Source organism: Arvicola amphibius, chromosome 10 (assembly GCF_903992535.2).
Source record: "Arvicola amphibius chromosome 10, mArvAmp1.2, whole genome shotgun sequence".
In the NCBI taxonomy this organism is placed as follows: domain Eukaryota; kingdom Metazoa; phylum Chordata; class Mammalia; order Rodentia; family Cricetidae; genus Arvicola; species Arvicola amphibius.
The window spans coordinates 102,338,712-102,352,409 of record NC_052056.1 but is presented as its reverse complement, the minus strand read 5'-3'; the positions used below and the strand labels follow the sequence as shown (position 1 = coordinate 102,352,409).

Here is a 13,698-nt window from a genome sequence, read left to right as displayed (position 1 = left end):
TCACACTTGCCCATGAAGCACTTCACCTACCCAGCCATCTCCTCAATCTATAAAGTTACCTTCTTAAATAAATGAGGAAAATAATAATAACTTTATCTTTATTTTATAAGTTTTATTAATATATCATCATCATGTTTAGACAGAGTCTCATGCAGCCCAGGTTGACCTTGAACCCAGAGCTGAGGATTATGGGATAGCTAACCTGGAGTACGAAGTGCAGCAGCAGAAACGAGGGACTACCTCAAGCTGAAGAGAAAGCTTAGAGGTTAAAAGCATGCACTACTCTGATTCCCAGAAATCACATCAGGCGACTCAAAGACACCTGTAATTCGAGCTCCATCAAGACCTAACACCTCTGACCTCTGTAGGTAACTGCATCATGTATGTGCACACACAAGTGTAAACATGTGCCCACTGGGGCAGAAGAGGGTGCTAGATTTCCTGGAGCTGAAGTTACAGGCAGTTATGAGTACCTGATGTCAGTGGTCCCAATCTCCCGTGCTCGACAAGAGCAGCAAGAGCTCCTATCCACTGAGCCATTTCTCCGGTCCTACAAACTATGGTTTTTTTTTTTTTTTTTGAAGTCCTTTTTAATGACATGGAAAATAAAACGTTCACATCTACAAATAAAAATTAAAAATTATTTCCTTTCACAAATGCTAATGTGTATGAGTGCACGTTTGCACATGTGTGCATGGACATGTCTATTTCAAGAAAGGCTTATGCATATATAAAAGTATCTAGAAAATGTGGATCTAAGTAAGTAAAAATTTGACAGTAAAAAAGAAAAAAATACGTATAAAATTAATTTTTCAAAATCAAGGAGAACCTGTAAGTATACTTATACTTTCTCCCTTTGTTCAAATTTAAAGCTACATTTCCTAATAATACAATAACACTGTTTCAAACAGAATGCAGGATGGTCATTACAGAAAGTAAAATTACAGGATTATCATTTGTTTTCTATTTAGTCATATCAGAGCTTTATAATTTCATTTTATTAGGAATAGTCCAAAATTTTTATTGAAACCTCAATAGAACTTACCTGAATCAACAGAAATGTTAAGAACAACACATGGATACTGATGCCTATTATACATGTGATAAACCTCGTTCACAAGTTTAGAGACCTGTACAAGAAACAAAGATGAGGAGAATGAATGTTCTAGCTATTCTAACCTATCAGCAAGTGACCCATTTCTAGTCAGCTTTACTAAACTCGCACAGCATTAAAGGACTTTTTCCCACAGAGGGTTTCATGTCATCTACCTAAGGAGACCTCTGAACTCTGATCCTCCTGCCCATACCCCACACTCCTAGTTTAAAGCAGGGCTAGAGACAGAACAGGGCTTTGTGCAGGCAGGCAAGCACTATATAAACAGAGGTATATACCCAACTCTATACAACTTTATTGATGTGTGAATGGTATGCAATAAGCTGCATATTCTTCACTATAAAATTTAGCTAGACCTTAACATACAAGACCCCAAAACAAGAGGCTGAGGTAGGAAGATGGAAAGTTCAAGACTAGCATGGGTTACAGAGTAAGTTCAACGTCAACAAGAATAATTTAACGAGACCTTGTCTAGTTTCACAAAAAAAAAAAAAAAAAAAAAAAAAAAAAAAAAAAAAAAAGAGGGGTGGGGGTGGGGAAATGGCTCAGTGATACAACCCCTGCCTGGGATTGGGAGACTCAGGGTTCAATACTCAGCACTGATAAAACAACAAAAACCTTTGTGATTTGACATCTTAACACACGTGCAAATATAGACATACATACATATGCTCACTTGTGAAGGTATTCTACAATCAAAACAACAAATATGTGCACTATTGGAAAAGTTTCCTCATATTCTTCAAAGGGATTTGTTTGTATAGAGCTTGCTATGTAGCCCAAGCTGTTTCCCAAACTCTTGATCTTCTTATCTCAACCTTCCCCGTACTAGAATTTCAGGCAATAACAAACACATCTTGCTAAAGGGCTCAGTAGGTAAAGAGACTAGATAAATAAACTCTGAGAACTAAATCTTTCCAATCCAAAGATGTTCTTCAGGAAATTTCTGCCAGGTTTGGTGGTGGACACTTAGAATTCCAGTACCCTAGCAGTTGAGGCAGGAAGACTGAGAGGTAGGTAGGTAGGTGAGATGGACGGATGGACAGAAGGCAAGCACGGTTCAATGTGTGTAAAGCATGATCAAATGTACTCAGGTGCACAGTCATGTGACATTATAATGATTATTAAATCACATAAATTAGAGACAAATCACACGAATTTTAAAATGTGGAAATTGGGTCACATTCAGAATGCAAACAAATCTTAAGGTGTCACTAGGAAACAAAACATCATCAAGGCCACTGCTGCTGAGGACGCAGTCAGAGCCGAGTCACTAAAGCCTCATAAAGACACTGGATAATTGGCTCAGTCTAAGGCACAGCTAAACCTGGGCTCTTATTTTCCTGTAAAATTGACAAAAGGAAGAGAAAACACACAAACAAATGCATGTGGTCAGTCTGCAATAAAAAGTTTAGATAAATGTCTTAGAATATCTACTTTCTTCCAGAAGTAATAGTAATTTTTTTCTTTCTGGTTTTTCAAGGCAGTGTTTCTCTGTGTAACAGATAGTTTTTATGATAGTAACTATATTAATAAGTACTTTTATACACACATGAAATTTAAATAACTGTAGAATTTCCTAAATTCGTAAGATAAGGTAATTTTAAAAAGTTATTATTCATTTTCATGTGTATGGATGTTTTGCCTGCATTATGTCTATGTATCACCTATAGGCCTATTGTCTGAAGAGGCAGAAGAGGGCATCAGATCCTTAGGGACTGGAGTTACAGACAGTTTTGAGCCGCTATGTAGGTATGGGCAAATGAACCTAGGAATTGAACCCTGACTGTTCTTAAAACACTGAGTCATCTCTCCAGTCCTCAAGTAAGATCATTTTAAAGGCATGTTTCTGAGTCAGCTCCAAGTTTCATGTAAACTTTCTGTATCAGCTAGTCTTGACGGTTTAGGGAGACAGCTCAGTCAGTATAATGTTTGCCTTGCATGCATGAAGCCTTGGGTTCTGCTATGGGACAATGGTCTATACCCTGTCAGCTGTATTTTAATAAAATGCTGATTGGCCAGTAGCCAGGCAGGAAGTATAGGTGGGGTGATCAGGCAGGAAGTAGAGGCAGGGCGATGAGAACAGAATTCTGGGAAGAGGAAAGACACGGTCTGTAGTCATGACCCAGACACAGAGGAAATAAGAATCCCTCACTGACAAAGGTACCAAGCTACATGGCTAACACAGACAAGAATAATGGGTTAATGTAAGATGTAAGAATTAGTTAATAAGAAGCTTGAGCTAATAGGCCTACCAGTTTATAATTAATGTAGATCTCTGTGTATTTCTTTGGGACTGAATGATTGCAGGACCGGGTGGGACAGAAACCTCTGTCAACAGGGTTCAAATACTAGTACCACATAAACCAGGCATGATGATCCAAACTTTTAATCCCAGCACCCAGAAGGTGGAGGTAAAGGAGAACCAGATGTTCAAGGCCAGTCCGGCTACACAGTGAAGTTTGAGGCCAAATAGGGTTATATGAGTCTCAAAACAAGTAACCAAACAAGCAAACAATAAAAAATACCTTTGCTGGGTCACAAGGACGCTGATTGATGAAGAAGAACTGTCTGTCTGTTGAGCTCCTCCCACTACCATGTGTACAGTGTGAAATGAATCCTGAAATGCTGTCAAGAGGAATACAGGAATGACAGTTCTGGCATGAAAAAGTTTCTAACAGCACATGACACTTTCTTCTTCCTTTTTGAGGCAGAGTTTCATGATCTCATGATCCTCTTGCCTCAGACCCAATTGCCAGGACTGCATGTATGCCAGGGTGCCCAACTTATCACAGGGCACTCTCTTAAAAACAAGTCAGAACAGAGCAGCTGGTGGTGATTCCACATGATAACCAGCCACACATCCCCTGTCCTTGTAAAAATCATCCTCAGGGCAAGGAGGATAGCTCAGTTGGTAAAGTGTTGCAAGCACTTAGACCTGATTAGATCCCAGAATCCACATTTAAAAATAAAATCCAAGCATTGTGGTACACACTTGAAGTTCCAGTACAGGGGAGGTAGAGACAGGCATATATCTGGGGCTCACTGGCCAGTCAGCTTAGCCTAGTTGAAGAATTCCAGGCCACTGAGAGAGCTCCTATCTCAAACACTAGGTAGATGGTACATGAACATGACTAGAGTTGGAGCTTTGTCCTCCACATGAACTTTTATGTAGGCACTGAAGGCATTGGTAAGTTTCTTGTTCTGCATGAGTCCCATCCCAGGACTGTGAACACCTTCACATATAGGCATGTCCATCTGTGCTAGGTAGTTTTTCTCAATTTGACACAAACTAGTATCACTTGGAAAGAGGGAATCTCAGTTGAGAACCTGCTTCCATCAGATTGGCTTGTGGGCAGGTCTGTGGGGCACTTCTTGATTATGCCACTCCAGGCAGGTAGGTCTGGGTTGTAAAGGGACAGCCTTGGGAAGCGAGCCAGTAAGCAGCATTCCTCTGTGGTCTCCACTTCAGTTCCTGCCTTGGCTTCCCTGGATAACCTTAAGCTGTAAGGTGAAACAAGTCCTTTCCTCTCCAGGCTGCTTTTGGCCAGGCTGTTTATCACAGCAACAGAAAGCAAACTAGAACACCATCTAGCAATTTCATGATAAGCCAAAAAACAAGTGTAGAAATAAACAATACAGATCTTCATGGGGCAATCCTCCTTACAGAAGTTCTATATTTCATACACTAAACACAACAAAGCTGGGTCAAACATTAGACATAAAATAATTAGGAAACTATTTTAACTAAAGTAATTTAACAGAAAACCCTCTTAGAGGCCCCAGTCATCCAGCTGCTGTTTGAATTAAGTTAAGCCACAGTCTGTCTGTCTTTTTTATGCATTCTTCTTAGCAGAACACAATCACTGTACACCTTACAATCACTACTCAAACAAACAAATAAACACGAACATCACACGACCTCAGGGAAACTGGCTGTAGTTTTCCTGGCAGCAATCAGTGTACTTACCAGAAAAGATCATGTGGCTTGTCAGAACAGCTCAGGCCGTACTCTTCACAGACAGAGTCACTAGGGGGCAGCTGAGCAAAGGGAACGAGGCTTTGCAACTGAAAGAGACGAGAGTATTTCCTAAGACAGAGGCACCAAACTTCAGGGAAAATAGAGGATACTTTCTTTCCAGGTCAAGCTATGCCTCATTAAGAGCACAAAACAACAACAACAGCAGCAACAACAAAACTCCCAAACAAAACAAACAAAAAACAAAGAATGTTGACAGCTACTTTGTAGTGCTGTAATGACTGCAATTTGTTTACCAGAAAAAGAAATCACCTGAGCTCCTATTTTGTGACATTATGTTTTGCAGAAAGAGAGACAAGGCATATTAAAGGATACAGTATTTCATTCTCTAAGAATAAAATTTAAGCCGGGTGGCGGTGGCGCACGCCTTTAATCCCAGCACTCAGGAGGCAGATCTTTGTGGGTTTGAGACCAGACTGGTCTACAAGAGCTAGTTCCAGGACAGGCTCCAAAGCTACAAAGAAACCCTGTCTTGAAAAACAAAACAAAACAAAAAGAATAAAATTAAAAACAAATCTTCAGCTCCCAGACATTAACTTTAACTTTAGTTATGGGGTACTGAAATATCTCTTTTTGAGTTTTAGTCTCTGTGAATGACAATAGACAATAAAACCTGCTGCAATCGCTAGAGCAAAAGAACATTTCTCAAGGGCTCAAGGGTTAAGAGCACAGCAGTCCTGGGTTCACTTCCCAGCACTCACGTCAGGTGGCTCACTCACAACCACCTGCAACTCCAGCTCCAGAAGGATTCTATACCTCTGGCAGGCACCAGCAGTGTGCACACCCACTCCCTACACACATATACATAAAATTAAAGCAATAAATCTAAAAACCAAACCATTTTTCTGCAGCTGGCCAGCCCCTACCTGCTTCTGGCCAAACACAGAGCTGATATTTTCCTTCACGCTGGTGCTTCCGTTTGTGCACACCACAGGTTGCCGTTTTCCTTGTCCAAGCTGGTTAGTGCAGCTTACACGGATGCCTGTTGAAATGATACAGTATGCCTGTAAGACCTGGACCATTTTGGCATACTCCTGTTTGAGAAACACAAACACGAGATTACTTTGATCCTACAGGAATTGCAGGATATTCTTAAAACATCCAACTCAAGGTTCTACATAGCCTTGAAAACAAAACAAGGGGAGAATCCTCCCACCTATGCTGTGAGATGAAACAGGCCTTCAGCCACTGACCTCTCATTTGTGTTGGTGTTGATGTTCACCATCAAGAAGTATTCACCATCAAGAAGTACATTCTAGGGGCTGGGGAACTAACGCGGTAAATTGCTTGCTAGGCAAGCATGTGTACCTGGGCACAATCCCAAGCTCATGCAAAACAGCTGGGTGCAGTGGCACACACCTGTAATTGCAGCACTGGCAAGGTGGGAACAGGAGGATCTCTGGCCAGCAAGTCCAGTAAAACTTGTGAGCTCCAGGGCTAGGAAGACTTTGACTACAAATATAAGGTGGAACGTGACAGAAGACACAAGATGCTGACCTCTGGCCTCCACATGCACATAAACACGTACATACAAAACACATTTCTAAGCCAGGTGTGGTGGGTGCATGACTATAATCTTAGAAATTCATGAGGGTTAAGTAGGAAGAGCATGTGGTCCAGGCCAACCTGAGCAATGAAGTAGAACCCTCTCTCAGAAACTAAAACAAAACAAGTGCATGTCCTCTGAACTTAGAATGCTTCATTTAGAAATTTATTCTTGCTTTTTTTTTTTTTTTTTTTTGGTTTTTCGAGACAGGGTTTCTCTGTGGCTTTGGAGCCTGTCCTGGAACTAGCTCTTGTAGACCAGGCTGGGCCCTCTTTTTAAAACATGCTTTCCCTATGTAATTCAAGATGGCCTACAATTTGAGATTTTTTTTCTCCACATCTCTTGAATCATGAGCCACCCTTCTGGTTCCTTTGTTTGACTTGTTTTATAAGAAATTTTATTCTTTTATAAAGGCTAGTATAAACAGACATATTTAAAAAAATTATTCACTAGTTGGGCATGCTAGCTATCATGGATACTAACGACTTCTGTAAGGTCTCTGTCAACTTGACACAGTCTAGAAGCATTTGGGAAGAGGTAACTCCAACTGGGAAAATGCCCCTGACATACTGGCCTGTGGGGCGTTTTCTTGGTTAATAATTGATGCGTGAGGGCCCATCTCCCTGGGGATGGCGCCACCTCTGGGCAGGTGGCGCTGGATGGCATGAGAAAGCAGGCTGATGGAGCTATGGGGACCAAGCCAGGAAGCAGTATTCCTCCATGGTCTTTGCTTTAGTTTCTGCTTTCAGGTTCCTTCCTTGAGTTTCTGAGCTGGCTTCCCTTCATAATGCACTTAATCAGGACATAGACGCTGAAATAAGCCCTTTCCTCCCAGGTTGCTTTTGATCATAGTGTTTTATCTCAGCAATAGAAAGCTTAACTAAGACAGTAGCCCACATCTGTAATCCTAGCCTTTAGGAAGCTGAGTCAGGGGACCATCTTGAGTTTGAGGCCAGTCTGGGCTATAGAGTGAGTTTCAGGTCAGCCTGTACTGTTTCAAACTTGAAAAAAACAAAAAACCAAAACCAAACCAAAAAGAGGCTCACTAAATATAAAAACAAAAAAAATAATGTTTGTTGAAATAATAAGTAACTTTAAAGACTTAGAAACAGGGCTGAAGAGTTGGCTCAGTTAAGAGCATTTGTTGAAACCCACATGGCTTCTCACAATCTTTTATAACTTCAGTCCCAGGAGACCCAATGCTTCCTTCTGACCTCAGAGGGCATCAGCCATATATGTGGTGCACAGACATATATGCAGGTAAAATAGTCATATACATAAAATAAAAAAAAAAAACTAAAGCAAATAAACCCTTGGGAACAATTTAAGCAATCATTAGCAAGGAGCTAGTTAAGTACATTTATATTATGGAAGAATGATGAAAAGGTAGTATAAAGGTAGTATAAGTTATAAAGATAATTACAATATGTGAAAAGTAGTTATGCAACAGTGTACACGGCATGATCCTAAATGTTTCAATAAACCATAGCTGGGCATGGTGGCACACACCTGTAATCCGCCACTCAGGAGACGGAGGTAGGAATTGACAAGTAAAGGCCAGAACATACACATTGAGACCAGTCTCAAAAAAAAATTATTATTTTTTACATTTTTAAATTAAAGAAAGAAAATCAACTAAAAAACATCTTCGATTAATTTCTTACTCTTATACTACATTAGAAAAGGCTCCTGAAGGCTGGGACTGTGAATTTACCAATACCTTTTTAATATTCCTTTGAAATTCTTTGTGGCGCACTGGTAGCGTATAAAATAAGCGCTGCACGCTGACTGTTGTTCCTTTGGGTCGGGGGTAGGGGATTCTCTGGGTGATCTTCCCATTGTGGTCCAACACCAGTCGAGTGCCAATGCTTGCAGACTTGTGGCAGGTAGATATAGTGACATCACTGAGAGAGAAAGCCAGGGATGGCATGTCCAGTTAGAGATACACAGGGCTGCGGGGATGGAGCTCGGAGCAGAACACTTGCCTAGCACTTGCTTTGAACTCGGAGTTCAGTCCCTAGCACTGCAAGGGGTCTGCGTGTGGAGAAACCTAAGGAACTCACGAGGGTTAGATACGGAAAACCTTCTCCCGCTTTCCTTTCTCTCAGAACTTTCTTGAGCAGGTGATTCTTATGAGACAATTTACGATTTCAATAAGTAAGGCATCTACCGTATCATCTAAAGTTGGGGCCCCAAAGGATGGTGAGACAGTTTTATAAATGCTTTGTTTTTGTGAAAGATTTCAGTTTTTAGGCTGAGTTGCAAAACAACGAGTTATCTCCAATTGTACTCCCAAAACTTTCCTTCTCAATTTAGTTACTAACAAAACTTTCACAAAGAATCCAAAAGACATAATTCAAATACATAATTATAAAAATTTATAACTTCACTGTTTTCATTAGATCTTTTCCTAAAAACTGAAAAACTAAAACTAATGGTACTCACAATTTGTCATCTTTCATTATTTTTTTTATTTTTGCAGTGCTGCTGGTTGACTCCAGGCAGCATGGTTCACAGGCAAGTACGCTGCTGCTAAGCCACACCCCCAGCCTCTGTGGTACTTTAATAACTGTTTTAAGACAGGCAGTGGCCTTTTTTTTTTTTAACAATACTATTTGCTTTATTTAATTCCTTTATTTCTTACATTTCAGAAATATTATTACTTAGATTGGTAGTCAGATAAAACAGCATTCAGAAGTTAGTGTCGAGATAACTTGATATTCCAATAGTAAAGTGAAAACCACAATGATTCTAATCATGCTTATAAATTTTCAGAAGCTTTTACATAGAGCATCAAATTGATGAGTATAATAAACATCACCTCAGTGCACAGAGTGAACTCAGAGCTTCTCCCCGAAAGCCAAAAGTTTCAACATGAGTCAGGTCAGCAAACTCTTGTATCTTAGAAGTGTGATGTTTCAGAGCTGAAAGAGAATGGAAAGGAAGACTAAAAACGCCTTAAGTGATAGAGCAAAGGACAAATACAATATCTATCACAATATGTGGTTTAAAACAGTGTTACTCAAACTTCTGAGATACATGGAAATGATTACTTTATTATTTGGAAAATTTATCTTACCTAGACCTTCAAAGTTTTCTTCTTCTACCCCACATCCATTGTCTGAAACTTCAATGAGGTCCACCCCATAGTCTTTAAGCCTTAGATCTAAAAAAGTCAACATATTTACTTCTCAATAATTAATCCATGCTAAAAGCTTTTATGTTGACAATATTCATAACAGAATGCAAACTTAGCAAATATGTCTACACTTTTACTTAAAGATATTGCTGTCATTCTGAGGGATGTGTGAACATGTGTGTATGTAGCACTGAGGATCAAGCCTAGGAAGCTATAAATGCTAGGCAAGCACTCTACAATGGAGCCACAACCCTAGCTATGCATGTTTTACTTTTTTGTTTGTTTGTTTGTTTGAGACATAGTTTCTCTGTAGCTTTGGAGCCTGTCCTGGAACTAGCTCTTGTATACCAGGCTGGCCTCGAACTCACAGAGATCCACCTGCCTCTGACTCCCTAGTGCTGGGATTAAAGGTGTGCACACCACCACCCGGCATGTTTTACTTTTGAAAGTCCTTCTGGATTATTTGTAAACCCAGATTAAATAGTTGGTTTATAGTATTATTTCAAAAGGAGTGCTTTTTAATATAGTCATGATGAATAGGCTCAGGTTGGAAGGATGGCTCAGCAAGGCTAGGCTCACAACTGAAAAAATGTAACAGACTCTGCAATCAGAGTTCCTAGATCATATTTTATGAGCTTTATAGCCTCAATAAAACCAAATTCCTGGTACTTCATTTTCCTCATCTCTATAACTACAGTCTATGTACTAAATAAGACTATAATTCTTAGCACAATGCCTACACACAATGTAATTTAATTCTTATTCCATAGTTAATATAGCACGGAACTGTTGTATAACGGTTTTCTCTGGTTTGAAAGATTCCCTCCAGGATGGAGGAGGCTCATGAGATTCCAGAGGTCAATAAACATCACAAGTCTGGGAAAACTGAAACCCCAAGGCTGGCAGAGTTCCTAGTATGCAGCCTTCAGGGATCACCCTCAAGCTGGGACAGGTGTTTTGGTAATAAAAGCTGCTTTTGAATCATTCTGATCCTGTAAATAACCGCCCCACCCCCATATTTCTGTTAGGAACATCAATAAAAACTTATTGATTCACCAAGTTGGAATGCCGCACACCTGTTGCTTTGGTGTGCCAGAGTTCCCTAACAATGGCGAGTGGACCTGTGTGTGTTGCGTTTCCCCAGGAGAACTCTCTCACACAATAATTACTTCAAAATAACAATTACAGGTATGGCAGTATTTGATTGTTTTCTTTTTTTTTTTTTTTTTTTGGTTTTTCGAGACAGGGTTTCCCTGTAGTTTCTAGAGCCTGTCCTGGAACTAGCTCTTGTAGACCAGGCTGGCCTCGAACTCAGAGATCCGCCTGCCTCTGCCTCCCGAGTGCTGGGATTAAAGGCGTGCGCCACCACCGCCCGGCTTGATTGTTTTCTAATAGTCCAGGGATGTTTCTTAAAACTCTTCTAAACTTACCAATACTGGTAGCACCAGCATCCACGCTATTTTCTACCAACTCCTTCACAGCAGTGCTTAAACTGAGGACCACCTGCCCAGAGCAAATTTGATGGACTGACTTCCTATCAATAGGCTTGATGGCCTTAGCAAGTTCTGTACTGAAAAAAAAAGTCATACAAAACACAAAGCAAATATTAGACAAAGCAGATTAATTTATTTTCACAATGGTAAATGATTTATCTGTTACTAGTTAGCCTAACCTATTCATTCACCTTCCTTCCTTCTCTTCCCATCCTCCCTCCCTTCCCTCCTCTCCCCTCCCCTGCCTTTCTTTTTTTGAAACAGTGTTTCTCTGTATAACAATCCTGGCTGTCCTGGAACTGGCTTTGTAGAGCATTTTGGCCTAGAATTCAGAGTTCACCTGCTTCTTTCTCCTAAATGCCAGGATTAAATACATGTGCCACTACTGCCTGGCCGGCCCCATTCATTCTTTATATGAACACACTCATTACACTTGCAGATATGAATGTTCTATAATCTTTAAAAATCTGCTAACCAATATTTTCTTTATATGAACACACTCATTACACTTGCAGATATGAATGTTCTATAATCTTTAAAAATCTGCTAACCAATATTTAAAACTATCTTATATTAAAATTCTAATAATACATGCATCTACCTGGAGGAGACATGTATCCCTTAAACTTTAAGCTACAGATCAATAAGCTTTAACAATGAAATTTTTCATTCTTGAAAAGCGACTTTTTTTTCTTTTTATACAATTTGTAAAAAGTTACAGTTGCTTTTGAAAACTGAATCCAAGCTGCCTACAAGGTTGCTAGGAAAGTCCTCAAAGCTCATGTTTGAGACAAGGGCTCTCTACATAGCCCAGACTGGCCTAAAATTCCAGCTCCTCATCTTTGCCTCCGGGATGATAGGATTCTGGGCCTGCACTACCACACTCCACTGTTCCAGGTTCTTACTGCTTGTCCTGACCTGTCTCCAAGTTTATCCTTGTTACCACCCCTTTCGATTTGCTTTCTTTTCTTTCGATGGCCTCAAACTCCATACGTAGTCAAGTGTAACTATGAACTCCTGATCCTCCCGTTTCTACCCCACCAGTGCTAGGATTACAGGTGTGGGCCAGTGTGCTTGGTTCCCATCAATTATTTTTGTAATAATAATTTTTGTAATCGCAAATCCAGCCAAACAATCTTTAGGCTTAAATTCTTAGTGGTGCCCATATGAAATCATATGATATCATATGAAAGTCTAGTCACGTCTAGGTTCCAATTTACCGTCATTAATTCTCTTATGGTTTAGTCACAGGAAAGAATGGCTTCCTGGCTATGAAAAGCTCCAGTAAAGTATAATGGAACAGAGGTTCTTCCTTGTGGGGAGAAATCTTTGGGTATCTGTCAGATCTTAGGGTCTGACACATACTAGATTTCCAAAAACCGGGATGAAATAAACAATGCTCTTCATTCTACCTTGCAATCCCATTTGTTTGGCCTGGGAATGGTTTAATCACAGCACTGGGATCACTGAGGAAGGAGCCCTACCTCACCAAAACAAAACAAAACATTCACTTGTCTGTAACATCTAACTGCAGAGGATCTCACATGAAATTCAAACTACCTAAAATTCGTTTATTCTGCAACAGGTCTATTTCTGGAACTTAGAGTGTGGGGAAATGACAATATTTAAATACAGACAGCAAATTTGCATCTACAAATCTGTCACTGAATGTAACTGTGCTGGTTTTCTAAGATATGTTTCACCGACTTTGATGCCAAAAGTGAACAAGATATCAAATACACAGAAGCACGGCAACTTAGTAAAATCTAAAAAAAAAAAATAAAAAAAAAAAATAAACACTATTGACTACAAAATTAGCCTCTGTCTCACTCTCCAAATCCTTAATTATAAAAAGTCAAAAAAAAAAAAAGGAAAAAAAGAAAAAGAAAAACCGCCTAGAGCCGAATTCTGTCGACAAGAATGGACTTTCACGCTCGGTTTCAAGTCCGCGGCCTGTGGCTTTCTGCTTTCCGACAGGGCAGCAGGCCCAGCGCGAGCAGAACGCCGCTCCAGGTCCACGAACTTGGCCCGCGCCTCAACCACTTCCGGTCCTTTCACGGAGGCCGAATACCGGGAACTCCAGGGACTGCGCCCCGAGGGAAGACCGCAAGCCCGGCTCACCTCGCGCCCTCGCTTGGCTCCATGGACTCAGCACTCCTCCAGCCTCAGGCACCGCGGAAGAGTTCGCGCCGCGGCTCTCGCGGAGACGCACCTTCTGGGACACCCATTGGCTGCTTTTGACACATAGCCCCGCCCTTTCCTGGAGGGCTGGTGAAGGCGTGCCAAGACCTCCTTACCATCGATTGGCTACTTCAAAGGTCGAGTCGGTGACGTCATAACTCCCGGCCAATCAAGGCTCACGGACTT

General features: G+C 40.6%; 1 protein-coding gene across 3 annotated transcripts in view; it reads right to left on the bottom strand.

The window, feature by feature from the left end:
- Positions 1–13,615, bottom strand: part of LOC119824666 (radial spoke head 10 homolog B) — a 65,927-nt gene extending 52,312 nt beyond the window's left edge. For 2 of the 3 annotated variants that reach the window (XM_038344989.1, XM_038344987.1), the window contains exons 1-9: positions 13,453–13,615; positions 11,269–11,408; positions 9,779–9,865; positions 9,521–9,623; positions 8,420–8,603; positions 6,020–6,187; positions 5,085–5,182; positions 3,643–3,742; positions 1,046–1,130 (exon numbers count right to left, since the gene is read on the bottom strand). In XM_038344989.1, coding sequence (XP_038200917.1) covers positions 1,046–1,130; positions 3,643–3,742; positions 5,085–5,182; positions 6,020–6,187; positions 8,420–8,603; positions 9,521–9,623; positions 9,779–9,865; positions 11,269–11,408; positions 13,453–13,475 — 988 coding nt within the window. In that variant the 5' untranslated portion in view covers positions 13,476–13,615. The remainder of the gene's footprint in view (positions 1–1,045; positions 1,131–3,642; positions 3,743–5,084; positions 5,183–6,019; positions 6,188–8,419; positions 8,604–9,520; positions 9,624–9,778; positions 9,866–11,268; positions 11,409–13,452) is intronic. The other variant, XM_038344986.1, reaches the window with a different exon arrangement.
- Between the last annotated feature and the right edge of the window lie 83 nt (positions 13,616–13,698).